General features: G+C 39.1%; 1 protein-coding gene across 2 annotated transcripts; it reads right to left on the bottom strand.

Annotated features, from left to right (window-relative positions):
* Positions 1 to 21: 21 nt before the first annotated feature.
* CLPX (caseinolytic mitochondrial matrix peptidase chaperone subunit X) lies at positions 22 to 19,488 on the bottom strand. 2 transcript variants are annotated; one of them, XM_082290978.1, is made up of 14 exons: positions 19,356 to 19,488; positions 15,573 to 15,733; positions 14,110 to 14,227; positions 9,640 to 9,794; positions 8,660 to 8,819; positions 7,439 to 7,480; positions 6,786 to 6,962; positions 5,460 to 5,624; positions 5,049 to 5,137; positions 4,360 to 4,524; positions 3,432 to 3,731; positions 3,211 to 3,303; positions 2,865 to 2,971; positions 22 to 1,827 (listed from the first exon to the last, which is right to left on the bottom strand). In XM_082290978.1, the coding sequence occupies exons 1-14, from the start codon at positions 19,423 to 19,425 to the stop codon at positions 1,737 to 1,739; spliced, it is 1,893 nt and encodes a 630-aa protein (XP_082147104.1). In that variant the 5' UTR covers positions 19,426 to 19,488; the 3' UTR covers positions 22 to 1,736. The 2 variants fall into 2 exon arrangements, with proteins under 2 accessions (XP_082147104.1, XP_082147105.1); XM_082290979.1 differs by lacking the exon at positions 7,439 to 7,480.
* Positions 19,489 to 19,774: the final 286 nt, after the last annotated feature.

Here is a 19,774-nt window from a genome sequence, read left to right as displayed (position 1 = left end):
CGTCAGGGATGACAACTCTCCGCTGCTTCAATATTCGCTTTTATTCAAACGCCAGAGGTGAAGTACAAACTGTAGTTACACGGCATTTTTGTTTCCTTAAAAACAGTTCTTGGTTACAGAATTCCAAACAACTTTCAAAACTAAGTTGTTGAACAGTTTCATGTAAAATGTCGTGGTTTTTTCTATCTGTTTAAAAAAGGATTTGAATTAAAGGATTCAGAATGAAAAGCTGTTATATTTTTTCACTCTACAAAAAGGAAAGTGAGGATGCAGTTACAGATAGTCCACCACAGATTCCCAGTTCAAGGGCACCAAGCTTCTAGAAACATCCTCAACACCAAACACAGCTTTCTCTGAATCATTAGTGGGTCATTTAACCTGAAAAAATCTGAAATCTCACGGGACGTTATCTGTTGCACCTGGCTACAACTGCATGTCACACTGCTGCTAGGGAAGAACACAAGTATTACATAAAATTGACATGACAAAAATTAATGACAAAAATAGGGTCAATAGATTTTCAGTATGCTTTCTTGTCCTAAAACATCCAATAGACTGAAAAGAAGGATTAAAGTTTTAGGGACACTCAAGTCCACATTTTCACTGAAAGACAAAACAAAGTTGTAAGCAACAATTTTAATTCCTGAAACACATCAAAACCATACAGGTCCTTTAGTGTTTTTACAAAGACTTTTGTAAAGGATTGAATTAATTTGGTGGAGAACAGAAAAGGGAGGATTGCTTGCTGTGAGACTAAAAATCAAAGACAAACCCACAAGATGCAATACTAGCATTTGAGAATATAACTTAAAAAGCACTGTCATGTGAACAATCACTACTGATTACAGCAAAAATATTATACATTTACTTATTTCATCTCTTAACATTTTAAGATAGGTTGGGCAAATACCTGGCACCAAAAAATTGATGCATGATAGTTCCAATATGTTAAACAAAATGTACTATATTAGAACATTAATATTTAAAAATTTATGGTGACTTCTCATCGAAATTCAAATGGTTTTACTGCTTCCTAGGAATCTTGTTTACCCCTCTGGAAAACTAGCAAATAACTGATTTCACCTTCTTTTACAGTATCGAAGGTGACTACAGCTCCCAATGGAGATGTGAAGGGTATTATTCAATATTCAAATTACTGTAACAAACTAGTGTCACATTTTAGCAGAATCTCCCAGCAGTATCATAAAGTGTGTCCCAGTTTTTCCAAAAGGGCTTCCTCCCCCACCAATGTAACAAGTCACTCCAGCACCCGCTGGGTTTCACACACCAGCAGGACTCTAACACTGACCTGAACATAAACCCCCTGTGAGCCGTACCAGGAGCTAAGATAGTTTACTCACCCTCTACTAAATATTAATTTTGATTTCCCATTTGTAGAGTAACATTATTGTTAAATCTAACTATTGGCAGCACCCGCACTGCTGGTTTAGTTTCTGGCAAGGGCAGTGCGGGTGCTGCTGCATTTGCTATACATTTTAATTGAACAAGTGTAATATACAATTCATATTTGAACATTATGCCATCCCAGTCCACACTCTGTCCATCAAATCAATGTGATGCTGCAATAAAATACACAGTCTGATTTAGCTAATGAAGTTCCTCATCACGAATCGTATCCGAGACAGAGCCGGTGCCTTTAGGATCAGGCTGAAGCCAGAGGCAATCGTAAGGAAAGAACCGAGTGAGCTTTTTGCAGGTGGAAGTTCTGACAGTATTTAATGGTTTGCAGCATCTGCCTGTCGAGGCCAGCCTTCCTCCTCCACTCCAGAGTCATACTCCTCTTCTGACGAATCCTTAGTGGGAGCCCTAGGATTGAAAGGAATGATCAGATACCTTGGAAATTGGGGAAAAAAAAAAAAAAAAAACAAGAGACACTTTCCATAGCTTCTGACAAACATCACTTGCACAGTGCCCCATGGCAAAAGTTCTGACTTTCTGATCTGGAAATGCTGCTGTGCACATTTGCAGTGCCACCAGCACACAGTCTCATTAATTGAATTCAATTAACCTTCTGATTTTCAGTAAGTTGATTTAATCAATAAATTTGGTAGTTCTGGTGCTATACAAAATCACTTAAAGCAACCATCAGCGTAGTATTTTCCATCCCCTCCACCCACACCAGGCGGAGCCAAGCTTCAGGACAGTCAAGGTGCTGCAAATGTACCTTAGTGGAGAAAGCCACTCAAACAACATTGTCAGTGGTAGAAACCAAGACAAAGTTAGTAAATTTCAGACCTGAAATTTTTTAACCAGCTTTCACCTGACCCGTTCCCTCTCATCTCCATCCTTCATTCACTAAAATCCTTGGGTTTTTTTTTTAATCCAGATTTGTGCAGTGCTTTCAACATTCCACATCATTACCATAACCTTTACAACATCAAAATGATTGTTTTAACTAGAGTTCAGCAAATCAATAGATGTGCCTTTCTGTCTCTCCACTGCTGCAAGAGTAATGCAGAAAACTCTAGCAGCCCAGAGCTTGTATCAAAAACCCCACATCAGAGGTAAAAAGTAGGAGGAAAGAAACAGTTTCATTTCAGAAATTTCAGTACAGTCACAACTGAATTTCAAATTTTTACTGTTAACTTAAAATTTACTTCTCTTTCTACAGGTATACATACACAAAAGTAACTTCACATATGTTTATTTTTAAATTTCTATTTAAAAACTGAAGTAATACAAATCCAAAGTCTCTAGGACAGAACAGGCACTAATTCAGCTGTGTACAATATACAAAGCATTGAATCTTTTTTAGGTTGTGTGCATGGATTTGTGTTTATTCCATCAGAATACCTGTCTAGTTGTATTACTGGTCTGTTCTGCTACTTCTGTTACGGTTTTACCTAATGTATCCTGGCTCTTTTTTGCCTTCTACAACATCTTTGTCAACTTCCACACATACGATGTCAGAATTGGGTACTTCAAACATGGGCTCCAACAGCAGCTTTTCCTACGAGAAAATAGAGGGGAAAATATTTCTGTATGTCCTCTTCTAAAAGAGGGCAAGTAATTTTCAGAGTTAGAGAGTCTTCTTGGAAGAACTCTTGAATACTCACAGCTTTAGAAAGACTTACTGTATCCATGTAAGTACCAGAACTAAGTGTGGTTTTGACAGGAAATGGTCATGATTAGGTCCATACACATATCCAGGAAGGTTCATTTACTGTTTATAAGACTTAATTTACTCACCATTATAGATCGAAGACCTCTGGCACCAGTTTTTCTGTCCAGGGCCAGTCTGGCTATAGCCTTCAATGCATCTTCAGTTACATTTAATTCACACTACACAGAGAAAAATGGGAAGTTCAGTTAATTATTTCATTTATGACTGTGTTGAGTACAAGCATTACTGAAAACAACATGTATTTATAAACAAGAATACCAGAGAGTCATCAAATAAAAATTCAAACCTTATCCATGCTGAATAGTGCCTGGTACTGAGGAACCACAGCATTCCGTGGCTCCGTAAGAATCCGTACAAGGGTTTTCTCATCCAGGCTGTGCAGAGGAACCACAACAGGCAAACGTCCCACAAATTCGGGAATCATGCCAAACTCTATGAGATCCCTGGCTTCCACGTGGCGCAGCAAGCGATCCTTCTCCTCAATATCTTCCTGTGGGTCAGACTCTCCACTTATATTGGCAAGATCAGCTGCTGCTGCAGCCCTTCTGCCTTTCCCCATGTTAGATGGTGTCCCAAATCCTAGGTACTGGAAGATAAACACGTTCTGCTTACAGAACTGCAATAACTGAGCTTTCTTTATGTAAATAAATCACTTTCCACGAGTATTAAATAATCTGCAGTGACTGCTACATCATTAGATACTAATTCAAGCTCAAGAAACTACTTAGCGTAAAATTAGACCTCTAGCACACAATCAGTTTCTTATAAAATTGAATTCCCTCAGTGAAGGATTAATACATCAGTACAAGAGCAATTTTTTCTTAAAATAAAGAAGGTTATCAACATATTCTGGCCAGTTTACAAGTACCAGTGACACTTCCTAAGAAGCAAATGCAGGCAAGTTTGCTTACATGGGAAGCTACACAAATTAACATGAACAGTAACTTGAATTTCAGTCACTCCTTTAGTGTAGAAACAGGGAGCACATTCTGTTAGAACGCTGCAGCAAGAACCCTGTCCCAGACATTAATCTACAAAACAGTGAACTGCATGACCAGGTATTTCAAGATGAAGATGGCCTTTAGCACCACTTGCTGAAATAAAGAAATTTAGTGTGTTTACAAATATGTCAAGACAAATATGTCAAAGTCAGTATTGCAAACAGTAATTAAGATGATGATTTTTCCAGCTCAGATACAGCCTGATGTACTCACTTTTTCATTTTTTCTCCTGCTGATAATTCTGTCAAGACCATTAAAAGCACCAGAAGCTACAAACAGGATGTTTGTTGTGTCAACCTGCACCGTTTCTCCACGTAGTTTCCGAGAATTCTTTTCTGGAACGTTTACTATTGTGCCCTCAAGTAATTTTAACAAGCCCTAAGAAGGAAAGAATAAGCAATAAAAAATTAACACTGTGTAGCATCATATAAGAGGGCACACCATGCTACGGTCATTTTCACAGATGCATTTTTTGCTCCCTTATGCCTTTATAGTAACAGTAAGTGTCCAGAAAAGTCAGTTTTCCCTATGAGACAATCCCACTAAGGACAAAAATGTTCCTTTAATGTGGCTCCCATGCACATTATGCATGTAATGATTAGCTGCTTTTAACAGTTTTGTTTAAGTGGGAAATGTTATCTGTTCTTGCCTGCATTATGAACTGGCTGTCTGAATGCTGAGAAGACATTTTTCAATCAAAACATTTCCACGAGGAAGTCTCAATTTGCTTTTGAGATGATGTTTTTACAATTAAGAAATTCAAGAGGAAAGATTTGTCTTTTGAAGGTGAACAATTAAGAAACTGAAGAACTATGACTCCATAAATTCCCATGCTGTTTGACATGACAAGATCATACATCCTGTTCACTTAGGAAGTAAAATCACTCCATGGAAGTATTTACCTGTTGAACACCTTCTCCCCCAACGTCCCGTAACTGATGAATACCAGGAACACTGCCAATCTTATCTACCTCATCCAGAAAAACGATTCCTGCAGTTACAGAAAATGGGTTTAAAGACGACCCTACTTTTAAAGAGAAGCAAGAATTTACAGAAAATAATAACATTTGAGAGAGCAGCAGTCTGTTCTACTTCCAGACTACAAACATATGCAATTTTGTCCAATTATGGACAAAAACAAAACTACAAGAGCTCTACACTACACTTTGAGCTCTTTTCAGGTTTATTCTGTCTGATTTAAACTTTGAGTACATGCAGCAGGAACACCAATTTCAGGAATACTGGTGGTCTCAAAAGCTCAGAGCAGTTAGGCAAAATTAACACAGTCTCTGAAACACACATTAGAAGTTTACCTTGCTGAGCTTTTTCTACATTGTAGTTGGCATCTTGCAGGAGTTTTGCGATGACAGATTCGATGTCTTCCCCAACATAGCCAGCTTGAGTCAAGGTGGTACAATCGCAGATAGCAAAAGGTACATCTAGGCATTTAGCCAGAGTCTGAGCCAGCAAGGTTTTACCTGATAAAGCAAAAGCTGCATGTTAGAACTGCCACACATTTCTCTTCGAGCACACAAATCCAAGTATTTGGACAGGGACTTTTAACAAGGATGTATAGTAACAGGACAAAGGGGAATGGCTTAAAATTGAAAGAAGGTGGGTTTAGATGAGATATCGGGAAGAAATCCCTTCCTGTGAAGGTGGGGGAGGCCCTGGCACAGGTTGCCCAGAGAAGCTGTGCCTGCCCCATTCCTGGAAGCGTTCACGGACAGGTTGGTCAGGGCTTGGAGCAACCTGGGACAGGGGAAGGTATCCCTGCCCATGGCAGGGGTGGAATGAGGGGAGCTTTAAGGTACCCTCCAACCCAAACCATTCTAGGATTTACCACAGGATCATTGTTACTCTTATTAGACATTCTGAATCATGCCAGCATCTTAATATAGGAACATTTTACAAAGGAGATAGCTTTCATAAGCAGTGGTTTTTACATTGGCAGGCTGTATTTCTGGTTTTAGTTTAATAATACACATTTAAGGCAGCTTGAAATGCATACAGTATCACAAATAAAATATCACACAATATAAAAACCATAATACATGTACTTGCAGAGTTTAAAGATTAAATAAATCAGTAGTCCTTTGCAGACACTCAGGGTGCAGTGCAAAGTCCAATTGCTCCTGCTTTGAAGTTGGGAAGAAACAGAATTAAAATATTGTTTAGTGAATGTTCTCCCAAAAAGTCTGCAAAATGCCATTACTTCAGCACAAACATTCCCAAGTCTTATGAACATACAAAATAATCTCTATTTCCAACTCCCTGCAACTAATCTGTCCCAGAGGTGAAACAGCACTGTCTTAACTGCAGCATCTCAGCTTGCCACCTAAGCAGAGAAACTATAAATGCCTTTTATTTCAGCTTAGTCAAAGTGGCATCTTTTATTCAGTCAGTAAATACAGGCACTAAAAATAGAAAAAAAGAAAACCACACAACTACAGCTTGCTCCTTTTTAAGGTCACTAGCTCAGCATGTTAACATGTCACAAAAGCACTGAAATCCAAGTTTGAAACTCACATTTAGGTTTTTTATAAATCAAGCTGAATAATCACAGAAGAGGGAAATCACTAATTAACAACAAAATCCATGGAAAAATAGGATGCCTATAAAAACATGCAGCTGTATACCTGATCCAGTTGGTCCAAGCAGCAAAATATTACTTTTTTCAAGTTTAATGTCATCATTGGGTGAATCTAGTACTTCTCCTCCCCGTTTTTCCTGAGGTATCTGCTGGTTCATTTGTTGCTGCATTGATGCTCCCAAAGCATTACCATGTGGACTGATTCCAGCAATCTGCAGGAGTTCTGAAGAGAACAATAACAGTACTGTTTGAGTACCAACAAGGTCTGTCATTACCTTAAACACACAATAACAGCTTAGTTCTTTTGCACATCTAGAATTCTACCTGTACAGAAGCTTACAGAGAGGACTGCAACAGAAATACAGCACAATTATTACACATACGGGAGTTCCAACCATGCTTTTGCACAGGCATATAGGAAAAGAATTTCCAAAGGCACAGTGGATTACCTAAAAACATTCCTCTGCATTAAAAGCAAGAGAAATTTTCAGTCCTTACAAATGTACTCATTTTAACTGTAATTTCTTATATATTTTTTCACATATGAGAAGAAATAAACCCAAGCTGTTGATTATCATGATGAAAAAGTACAGGAACTGGACTTCACCCAGCATTGCAAACAAGCAGTCACTAAAGACTGTTCTGCATATCGTAAGAGTAGGTATTGCAGAGGAGGACATGAGGAGAGGGTTCACTTACTTGTAAATCTGTACTCATCCTCCCGTCTTCTGATTTCTAATTCTAAGAGAGAGGATGAAAACAGTAATAAAAATGTAAGTTTGTAAAAGCTTATAAATTCTCCACCTCTTGCCCTCTTCTGAATACATCTTATCGCTGTCTATGAATGTATTTCTAACAAGAAATCCCCACCAGAGCTATTTTTTATTGCTGTCAAAATTAACCCAAAACCCAACCTGCATGATTTTAAAATGCCAGCAAGCTTTCTACTTCTTAAAACATTAACAATCTATTACCTCTGATTAGATTTTTCACTTTAGAACCAATTATAGAAGGAAAAAAGTACAATAACAATTTTGGTTTGAAAAGGCTTCCTTAAACTCTCCCTGAGTGTTACAATGTAAGACTTTGTTATAGGACAGAACTCTGAAATACGTAAACCTTCACTGTCAGTCTCTCTGGGTATGGACCATGTTATCTCCCTGGGGAGGGTCAGAACTTCCTAGTGCCAGGTACAGATCTGCTCTCTTACCATTACCAGAACAGTGCTACTAATGTTTCCTCCTCAGTTAAAAGACTTAAAATTCAAAAAGCAAAGAAGATTTCTGTTTGCTTAACATGGTAACTTCTGCAAGACAGAACAAAACACCTTAAAAAAATCCCCCCCAAGGTACGCTTTTGAGTCAGAGATGGTAACTTAATCCTGCTTCTAAAAATAAATTAGATCAACATAGCTACACACTTGCTCAGCAGCAAAAGTACTGCCAAGAGTAACTCCATTTACACCTGCTAGATATGGAACAATACTGTGGTGACCAGCAGATGCTGCCAGCAGAAGCAAGGGAAGTTAGAAGTCTAAGTACTCATCAATTTACCTATGCAAAATATCACCTTCCTGATCTGCATTGTTGCTTGCAGATTAAGCAGCAGATTTACTGGTAAGCAGTAAATGAGATTAGAAAGAAAAATTTAGGAGGCTCACTTTAGAAAGTTAAAGGAGAATACCCCATAATACGTATCAGTAAAAAAGGCTAAACATATGGTAAGCACCATAAACCTTCTGATTGCCATTTAAATAAATCACAGAAGTTCACAATGAAAGTTATATTTAGTAGAAATTCTTTTACATCATTTCAGTTATAGAACATCTAGTGTCAGGGTAAAACCTTCCTTGGATTTCTTAAGTTAGGGCCCTGAAATGGTGATTTATTTGACCAGAAAAATACCAAATATCATACAAACCTCTTGGTGTTAAAGAAGTCTGTTTCTCAACTTCTGCTTGCTGTCTCAGGTTAGACGGGATATTATTGTAGATTCTCTTGTAATGATTATACACAGCAACTGAAAGCACCTTCTTGGCAAAACACTGACCAACAACGTATTTGTCGAGGTAGTTGTAAATCTGAAAAATAACTTAATCTTAGTAACACTTCTAAAGCACCTTGCAGCAGAAAAGGAAAAATAGTATATTGTGCCAAAGATGGACTTTGGTCTAAATAGTTACAGACCTGAGAAACAGAAACCAACATCTAAAATACAAAACATATTCCTTTTGATAAATTTACTTTAAAAACACAGTGCTCACACACTCATATTGTGCCTGTCAGTTCTGCCCCACTAATATATAAACCAGTTGCCCTTTTCATCCAAATTTTTAAGAGGAACAGAAATTTTAAGAACACTTAATTTCTTAAAAGAGGCCTATCAGAGCCATGTGCAGGTTCAGAAATCATTACAGTCCACCAGGAACTGAGAAACATAAAAGGCTTCCTCACTATTCTCTACAAGGAAACCAAATGACTTCAGAAGGATCATGGCCACAAGTTAATCAGCTACAGCTCTCACCCAAAACCACAGCAAATAAAAGGCCCTGCAGCTACAGAAAGACGCTGCTAAAATAAGGATACAGAATGCAAGGCCATAGTGAGAAAGAACAGATAATATGGTTGGTGAGGGATGAGGTCACCCTCAAGGTCAAAGGAGAAAATGAAGTCACAAGACAAAGACAGAGGAAAACAAGCTCAAATACCTTTATTGGATCTACTTGCTCCATTTATCAGTGCTCTGCTGGGTCACATAGCTCACAAAGTTTAATCTTGAGCTAATCATCTTTATTGTTTGTTGCTCTGTCCCAGGAGCCCATTACACACCTGATGCAGATTAAGGGAAGCATTTCACCATGCTGCAACAGAAGGGGACACTAGGTGGAATTAAAAACATACCTTTTTCGGTGGAGGTGGTGGCTTCTGCTGGAATGCCAATTTCACAGCTTCTGCTGCTGACTCAGGCTCTTTAATGATGCTCTTTTTTGTGTCTGCCTCTGACAGGACAACAAAAAAGTGGTGACACTTTTCACACTTCACAAAACGGGTGGAAGCTGCAGAAAAAGTCAAACAAAACAGTAAGAGGAATTGCTTCTGCCCGAGTTTATCACACAGGACAAGCACTGTAAGACAGCACAACCACTCTGTGTTTACACAACACTTCTCCCTCACTTACCTTAGAACATTTAAAAGCAATTATTGGCCTATGAAATTTAACACAGAGGGAACACAATTTGCCCCAAAGAAATACAATTCTGGGCAGCAACCAGACAATGGATTAAATACAAAACTTCTTGATACTTATCCAGTAGCGCCACACTTAGGAGAGGAAACTGCACTTCTGAGAGAGACAAAATTAATGAAGGTTTTAGCTATGCAGGAAATGCTCCTAACTCAAACTAACAGTTTAAGTGCAGGGAAGCAATCTAGAACATCAAAGACAGCATTACAGGAGGGCTCTGGCAGCTCCTGCTCTCTGCATCCCACTGGCTTTGGAACACTGTGGATCAGGCCCGAGTCACCTAAGCCCAGGACACCAAGCACAGTGGGGTCACCCAAAGGGCTCATCCCAACAAGAGGCAGCTATGGTATGCAACAGATCATGAGGACTTTGATGTTTTCAAGATCTTCTGCTTGTTTATTTTACTGTTAAGACTAGAACAAATTTCTTTCAAATACCAAAAGCTAAACCCCCCTACCGCTGACCTTGTGAACTATGTCTCAAGAAATCTGCAAAGGTTGGTTTCATAAGCCTGAAAATGAGAACCTTCATTGCTTTTCCTTTGGCAAAGCAAACTTGAAATAATAAAAACAGACAGTAGAGAAGAATAATAAAAGTAATTCAGAATAGATCCTTTCTAGCCATACTATTATGCTATTAAATGCAAATCACAAGCAATAGGATAGATTTAAAGGAAATATACTAGTAAATGTATTTAATTAAAAGTAAATGTAGAAAAACAACCCCATGAAAAACTCCAATATCAGAATTTCTGAAATCATAAAGTTTTTAGAAAATGGCTTGAACACTGTAGCATGATCTGACTGTAACAACACCCTCTAGCAATAAATAAGCTGCTTATTTATAACTTCTTGTCTCCCATAGGACTGGCATCAGCAAACGAGGAGTGGGTGGGGTTTTTCTTACCATTAATCCCACTTTATACCTGGATAAGCAAGACCAACAGATCACTTTAAGAATACAGCAACTAATACTGTGACCAACACAGCTTTATTAACTTTACTTGAAAGAAATTTTGTGCAACAGCCTGAAAACTCTCCTAGCAACCTTCCAAATTACTGTTATCTGCCTGATGGGAATGTGATGGAGATCCACTTGCACGAACCCATTCCTGTTACGTAACTATTATTTAGCAACAATATTGTTGGGGAAAAAAACAACCCAGCCTTTCTCCCAGGGCTCACTCAAAACACCTCTGATGTCCGTGATGACTACAGTGCCACGAGGCTGTTCTCCTTCCTTATACAACACTTATTTAGGATAGAAGAGCCATGAGAATGGTTGTTCCCTTTATAGATCCACATGAATGATTAAAAACCCCCAGAAAATAAGGAATGGGCTTTAAGAGTACTATAGGGCATTTTTAAAACATCACTAAAAAAAATGAGTACACTATTGAGCTGCAGGCAACTTTGCTAATCCTAAATACTGGCATGTTTTCATATGTTCTTTTAGCAAACACATAAAAGCACAGCAAAGAACACCCATGTCAAATTACCTCCCTGTCATTAAGATGTCTGCAAATATTTACAGTGCGCCAAAATGCAAGTCAAGTGTTGTTTTTAATCATACAACATTGCCACAGAGGCTGCATTAGCAAAGGGATTTCTAAAGTCTGTGTGAGTTGACCTTGCCAAAAAGAAATGCCAGGTTTTTTACAAAACATACAGGAAACAAAAACAACCAGAGGATTAAACTTCAAAAGACTTGTAGGGTTGAGATAATGGGCTACTATCAAACTGCTTTAAGGTAAAAAAAAAGCTCGCAACCAAACCAGGAAAAAGAAAGCAAGGAAACTTCCAAGTATGTACAGTAGCAGGGAAGTCTTGCTCTGGAGGATGGAGTAACCCAATGGCATCAGGTGGAGACAGTAAAAGGAGCAACCAGATACGGCTTCTTATGTCAATCAGCTTTACAGCTGTTGGATTTCACTCCACATCTGAGGATCAAGTCTTATTCCACTGATCACAAACTCTCCTTACAGACTTTCACAACCCAAAACAATACAGGAACTGCTGAGAAAGGAGGTCAAAGCAAAATGACTTTTTGTTTGCCTCATACTTTCCCTTCATTGTTAATTACTGGAAAGCCACTGCCAAGCAAATCTTTCTGCAAGATTTGCAGACACAGAGTGAAGCTCCATCAAAAACAAACTCCACTGGAAAACCAGCCAGTCACACTATCACACAATGGCAATTAATTTTCTAACGAATGTGGCTTTTATTCAGTATTGTGTTTCCCTACTTCTCTCCAAATGACTGAAAACCTAATATTTAAACTGAAACAAATACTAATTGCATGTTTTCCTTTGGTTTTACTTATTTATTTAAGGCTCTGCAGGTTGGCAATTCAAACCAGAACTGTGCAAATTTATCATTTTTCCTGACTAAGCAACAACAAAGGCTTATCCAAAAAAATCAACTTACAATAGGCTTAATACAACTTGCAACCCATTCATTTTGAGCAGAATGGGACAGATTTCTTTTCCTTAGTTTTTGTTTTCTTTTTTCAAATAATTTTTAAGAAAATTAGAACTTCTGTTTTCCAGCTGCTTTATACAGTGTGGTTGGGAAGCAGTGTGCTCAAATTTACAGACTAAACCAGAATAACACAGGTCCAGAGGAAACTTCACCAGAACTCACAAGAGCTTTGGAAAAAAGTGGGTTTCCAGTCCCAAGGTGTTTACAGAACCTGTGTTAATTCTCATGCTCAACTCAAGTGGATTCACTACTTGTGAATTTTAGATTGCATGTATCAAGATATGTTCTCCCATAGTGTTGGTGTGAATAAATCCTGTTCCCAAGTTTCCAAGCATGTTTAAGTGTTCCCAGCAACACTGACAAAACACTAAATCACATCTCTGCTTTCCAGGGATCATTCTGGGACAATGTTTGAATGGTATTTCCAGATAAAAGCACAAACTGCAGTACCAAGGCAAACACCAGTGAAGTGAGAGTTTCAAAAACATCTCTGCCTACTCGTGAATCATAAGAAGGTAAATAAACTTAAAAATCCTTCCACTGTTTCCAACCACGCCTAGTCCAGGGAGAGACCACACTGAACACCAGACAGGATCATATTTCTAGTTCCAGAAACTAGTGCCAGGTTTTGCAGAATACCTTGTTGCCTATAGTTTCAAACAAACCAGATAAACAACCTTATTTCTAGGGGAAAAAAAGTAACTGAGGACTGATCCTTTTATCTAACATAAAGAAATATATTGTTATTATTATAGAACTGTCTTGTAATTCATAACACTTGATCATTTAAAATCCTGTTTTATATGAGTAGCAGCAAATAACAGCACATCCACTCATTATTTTTGCCAGCTGTGATATTAAGAACTGCTGACCTTGTCTTAAGCCTCTTAGTGCACAAGTCTGATCATGACTTGATACTTCCTCCTTAAGCTCCACCAACAATGGGTATTTGCTTTCTGACAACTGTTTTCTAAGCTAGTCTCATTAGTGCTGAAATGAGGTATGAAATGTCTTCAGGTCAGATAGAACCTAAAGGATAACTGGCCTTAAGTGGGATTACACTTCCAAAAAAAAAAAAAAAAAAGAAGAAAAAGAAAAGTAGCAATTGCTGCTGGAGAACAGGCATTTTGGATTTTCTAGCTGGACTTTCCAGCCTTCTGTTTGGAATGTATTGTAGCTCTGACTTTGCCATAGAAGACTGTTCTAGTAAGCCATCTGTCAGATACTAATTCCTCTGCTGGATAAGCACTTTGGTTACAGTAAATGCAGGATTAAACTTTTATTATTTAAGAAAGAAAGGACAGACATTACAAACCTATATAATTAAGCATATATTATATAATAGAAAGACAGAAGTACCAGTAGTTAAAGTGCTATTTTTAATGCATGAAATGCAATTAATTATTTTTAAAATATTCACAGATGCAATGTGAATTCCACTACCACATTCACACACACCATGGGAACTACTCAGAGACAATACCCACAGAGACAATAAATGGTTACACCAACAAGGCCAAACTAAGCATAACAAAATTTCTGACATCATATAATTAGGTAGGCTAAAACTTCCCTATCAGGACTATGTTAAATGATAAAGTCACTTCTGTGCCTATTAAAGAAAGGGAAGTTTTAATGAAAACTTACACACAAAGGTCTCCACATGTGTGCACAAGTCCCCACACTTCGGGCAGCGAAGTTGGTTCCCTCCTTTCCCAGAGCTTCCAGAGCTTGACTTTTTACCTCCACCCTCACCAACAGATTTCTGAAAGAGATTTCCAGACAATTAGCCCCAAACAATGGAGCTGGTAAAGTAGGCATTTAGTACTGTGCTCATGGAATCAAATAATTTGAATTTTGCAATAGCTGAATGACAAAGTAGCTGTTGTCAGGATTTTTTTAAAGGCTTTGAAAACTTAGAAGAATGTGACAAACACTTGGAAGTGTACACACATCTGCATTTCCTAGGTCTGCCAGTTTTGCATGCCCACAGAAGAGGTATCCCATACCTGAATTAGAGCTGCTTGACTGGCACTAGAACAGTAACAAGCTGTGTCAAGAATGTTTTAATAGTGTATTTTAATGTTTTAATGCCAGACAAGAAAACAAATGGTATTTAAAGAGTATTTTATTATCTCAACTGCATGGATTCTAAGGGTTTATGAAGCCACAGCTCCTCTCACTTCCTTGACAGGTGTAGCAATCTATTCTAGATGAAGCATCTCAAAGTGCTTGGAAATACTGTATTTTTTACTTGCATCTCTTCTATGCCTTCATACTTGGATTAATAAAAGTTATTATATTTTAGGAAACAGTAAAAATCTCTCTTCCCTTTTTAAAGGCAGTTCCTCATTTTTTAAACCTTTCTTGCCTACTGATTTCTCCTCACAACCCTTCTCAAGAAAAAAAACACTATTAAATTTTTAGGTTTTTTTTTTAAAGTTTAATTGCACCTTCAGAACACACCTGTGTCATCTGGACAGTTCCTCAGGTTCACAACACACCATACTAAGGCAAAGTTATTGCCTGTGAACTCTCAAAATGTTATTTGCTGACTAAAGAGCAGTTTTATTCTCAGGTAATCATTTATCTGAAGAAGCTGTTTATTAACTATAATTATTGAGAACGACTAGGATAAAAATAGACTACAACTGACTAACAAGAGGCGATCGATCTCATGTCCACGCTGACTTGTCCTACCTAACACAAATCAATTCTAAACCCAGAGACATTTAAAATGTACTTAGTTTGAAAAAGCCTACTTGGGAGCAGCAGGCTTTTGAAGGAGAATAGCTCTGATTACTACTTTTTCATGAGATCCTGAAACCTATTCTTGATTTATGACATCCAATAAAGTTTTCAAGTGTCCTCTTACACTGAGCAAAAAAATTTATAAAACTGGGAAAAGCACTGTGGGACATTTATAAGGTTTGCCACCTAATAAATTCACAATACAGTTTATTTTTTCTTCACTGCAGCAATTTGAAGGGTTAGAAATGTCAAGAGTTGGCCAACATTTAAAGATTAACCTAATTTTAAGTTAAAAAAATATAAAAAATTTAAGGAACATTTTACATCAACGACTGAAACCCTGAGTGTGTGGAAATTACCTTGCTTCCATCTCCAGAACCATCCTTGCTTGCACCATCCTTTGAAGCAAAATATGCTGGTGTTTCTGAAAAGTTTCTAAGAGGAATTCGTTTTAGGGAACAAGTTTCAAAAGTCCCAAGTTTTCCTAAAACGGGGATGCGTGTACGACCACAAGTAATACCTAAAAAAAAAAAAACCAACCAAAAAACAAGAAAAAAAAAGAAAAAAAAGAAAGGTAAATATTAAAAATACTCCCGTTTTGATTCCATTGCCACCAAATCTCAGAAGTTATTTACTTTAAGCGGTCCTTAAAGGTTTTGGCAACAGAATTCAGCTTTGAACATCCACATTTCAGTCATCAAAGTAAATTATCTTCACCACCTTAATGTTCATCTCATTAAAAGCTGCCTGGGTTTTCCAAAAACGATCCCCAAAGTAATTCCAGGTCCTCTGATATCAGACAATTGAGAATCCCATTGTGGCATGAAATAGGGAACATCCCAGTTATGAAACTGATCCTCAGAATGACAAACACAATCAATTTACAGCTCTTATTGTGAAATCATTCAACCCCCAAAATAAGAGAGACCTCTGAAGACTCTCTTTATTATAAAAAAATCACGTGTTTCAGACTCAATGACTGCGCATCTGGATTTGGCTTTCACTTGGGAACTCCACTAAAAATTAGTTTCCAGGAATTTGAGGCACCTCTTGGCAACAAAATCTGTGCTGAGGAGAACTGAGAAGCCATGTCCTATTTGGCACTCACCGCCAGGCCGGCACAGGCAAACTCAGCATAATCTTAACTTTGCTGAAATACCTTATTGCCAACATGAAAAAAGAACCTCATTGAGGAACTAAACAGCCTTTTCCTCCTCTTGCAACATGGGCAGGATTGCATTTCATGGCTGGGTATGATGTGAGCCAGCATATGTTGTGCTTATGATTTCAACATCAACAACAGCCTGGAATCCATATCTCATCTCTCACATTTAAAGTGGCAAATTTCTCACTTGCTCTCTGGTTTTGATAAGGACTCTGTGCCTTACTGACAGCAGAGCTATACAGCAACAATAGCAATTACAAACTTGCTGGTAATACACAGTTTTATTGTTGTGGGGAGGAGAGAATACTATGGAAAATCCAAAAACTCTTAAAAAAATAAGAAAAAGTAGAAATGGCAAGAGGAGTGCAGCTTATTTGCTCTGAAAGAGGAAATAACAATAACGAAGAGCTGGAAACTTAGCTGAAAGAGGATACTCAGAAAATTCTCCTTGTTACTATAACAAGGAGGAAGAAAAATAAAGAAAAGGAATCTAAATTTACCAGGAAAACTCCTACAGGCCTCTGCAAAGTCACAATGAAGATGACAGTGTCAAATGAGATTTGAAGCTGGTTTATTAACTTACATGCTGCTTAAAATTCCTGAACCTGAAGATGACTTGCAGCTATTTTTAACATAACTAAAAATTAATCTTTTAAAAATCTTTCACAGCATTGCTTCTGTCTGTAAACGTGAGGGAGGAAGAACAATCAATGAGCTTCCCCATTTTAAATTCCTCTGTTGAGTGCCACTGTAACACATTTTAGATTACACAGGATAAGCTATGAAAACATCACAGAAAACTTGAAAACACTGGCTGGCTCTCAGAAGCAGTTGTGTCTTTGAATTGCAGAGAACTCTGATGACTCCGTGTGCCAAGTGCACTTGTCAGTAAAGAACAAGCTTTGGTGAGTGTTCACAATGCAATAGCTGTTCTGAGCAGTCTTGGAGGCTCATTCCTCATAGATGGTTCCTTTACTGAGTTTTGGTTTAGAAGACCCCTTAAAATAAAATAACCACCTCGCCTCCCTTGAACAAAACCTGAAGTCACACAACTTTCCTTTCAAGACAAGGAGATTTGGCCTGTGGAAAAAGGCTGAAGCACTAACACAAAAGCTCAAACATTTCAGAGTCCTCCTTTTAATTCGAATTGCTCTTATGAGACAGAAAATGCACTGAGAACTGTATGGGATGAACTGTGAAACCTTACACAGCACTGGGTACTGAGCTGTGAAAACTAAAGCTGTGAAAAAAAAAGTATTACTGCTACATCAGCTTGTGGCTAAGCATAAAAAGCCTCATGTGCTTATCGTGAGGTCTGAGTGGTGTTTTTTTAACAAAACATCATTGTATAATTACACAATGAAGCAGTAAGAAAGTTATCACTGCTACTTCCTTGCGTCAATAAGCCCAGAGGGAGATTTTCAAGAGAAATCAACATTTCAGTCCAATGCCTAGCAGCTGCCACTGAACGATCCAGATACTGATAAATGTTCCAATATGTAACAGCTGGCAGGATTTGTTCACACACACCTGGCAGTGGTGGCTCAGGTGGGGTTTTTTTTTTTTGGACCACTAAATTCAAAGGACGTGTTCCTAACTCTGCTGGCAGCAATGGAACCAATCCAGCAAACAAATCCGTTTGGATTTGTGCATTAAGAAACAATGGGAAGCTCCTTAACATCATATTAACCTTTAATTGATACTTGATGAAATAAACAGTGACTTCGGGGCCAAGCCTGGGGGATCTTGGAGGCATCTACTGCTCAGGAAAGTGACAGAGAGACTGTGACAAACTGTAACTGTCCCACATAACACTCGATTGACTACACTGATCTGTGCACTCTGAACTCTCTCAAGTTTGCACCACCCAGCCATAGCAAAGGAAGCACCTGGCAGAAGACATAATGTAATAGAAAAAATACACTAAAATAGGACACATTTATTTTTAAACAACTTTCATTGAAGGCTGATGGATAAATAGTTGTATTACTTTATCTGCATTTTAGTCTCATTTGCTCTTTTATATAAGCCTTTTGAATCTTAGTTCTGACCAAAAACCACACAAATTTTAAAAAAAGATAATTCTGAAATAAATTCAAAATAATACTTGCTTTAAAGTTTATTGTTTCAGGGGATTGCATAAAGCTAGACAAGCTGGACTTGAAAGTACAGGTTTGAACTTTTCAGCACAGGTGATATCTGAGATATAAATGCAAAGGCATCTACAAAGAGTTAACTCACCTCTTAAAGGCAGTAAATGATCTCTGACTCATCGGGCTATTGCTGAGGGTACAGTAATTGCAGATATTGTCACAACTGTGGCAACAGAGGGATTTTCAGCACAATTTGGGGGTGCTCTCTACCTTTCACTCAAAGCAGCACATGGTTTGTCTGCTCTCAGTACCCTCAAGAACACCGTGAACCGTGAGAAGGACAAAGACAGTAAAAAAGTAACAGCCTCCCACCACTTCAACTTCCAGTGAGTGGTTTGCACAGTCCCGTCCTTCTACCAAGTCGGAAAAAATTAATTTTGCTAACTAAGCCCATCTTTATAAGAAATATTCCAAGTTTAAGCTACAACGAAGGTAGGCTTTTAATCAGTTAAGGTAATTAAGCCATTTTAAAGCAAATTAAACACATTTACTCGCACTGCGGAGTAACACACCCTGGCCGACAGCTGCTGAGCATCGCTCCTGTTGAAATAAACTATTCTCGCATTACATTTCCCCGTAACGAGGGCAAATTCTCCGATACTTCACACCACGCAGCACTGCCCTTACCCCCGACACTCGCACCGCGCGGGTGAGCCCAGCAAACGGTTAAAGGCAGGAAAAAAGAGGCAAAGGCCGCCGTGCCCCGCCGCTGTCACAGCGCGATAAGGGCAGCGGCGGGGCCGGGCCCCCCTCAGGGCCGCGGGCCGAAGGGCCTGACCCCGCCGGGCCCGGTGAAGGAAGGCCGGCGGCCCGAGCGCGGTTACCTCTGCGGGCGGAGGGCAGCGTGGAGCCGAAGAGGCGGGCAGCGGCAGCGCAGCTGTGGCAGGCAGACATGGTGCAGCGGCCGCGGGCCCGGCCGGCTCCCCCCCGCCGACAAGGCCTCGCTGGCGGCGGTCCGGCCCCGCCCGCCCCGGTAACGCCCCCGTGACGGCACCGCGCGTCACTGCGGGACTGCAAATCCCAGCTGGCATCGCGCCGCACCGCGTTCCTCGTGAACGTGCTCCCCATGCGGGGCATCATGGGAAGTGTAATCTCAGCAGTGAATGGTTGCGTGGGCGCCGTGTGGCATTATGGGGAATGTAGTGTGCGACCGTAGCGACACCGAACTCTCTCGGTCTGCCTTCGGCACACCGTCCAGGTGTGTGCATTCCCGGTGATTCCTTTAATTCCTCTTTCCGAATAC

Source organism: Coloeus monedula (assembly GCF_965178545.1).
Source record: "Coloeus monedula genome assembly, chromosome: 14".
Lineage (NCBI taxonomy): Eukaryota > Metazoa > Chordata > Aves > Passeriformes > Corvidae > Coloeus > Coloeus monedula.
This window is presented reverse-complemented; position numbering and strand designations above follow the sequence as displayed.

Coding starts and splice junctions, on each gene's coding strand:
- CLPX (XM_082290978.1), bottom strand. CDS start 19,425: ATGTCTGCCTGCCACAGCTGCGCTGCCGCTGCCCGCCTCTTCGGCTCC. Junction 7,481..8,659: donor GACTTCTTTAACACCAAGAG/GTTTGTATGATA, acceptor CCTCTCTCTTAG/AATTAGAAATCAGAAGACGG. Junction 4,525..5,048: donor GGGGAGAAGGTGTTCAACAG/GTAAATACTTCC, acceptor TTTCCTTCTTAG/GGCTTGTTAAAATTACTTGA.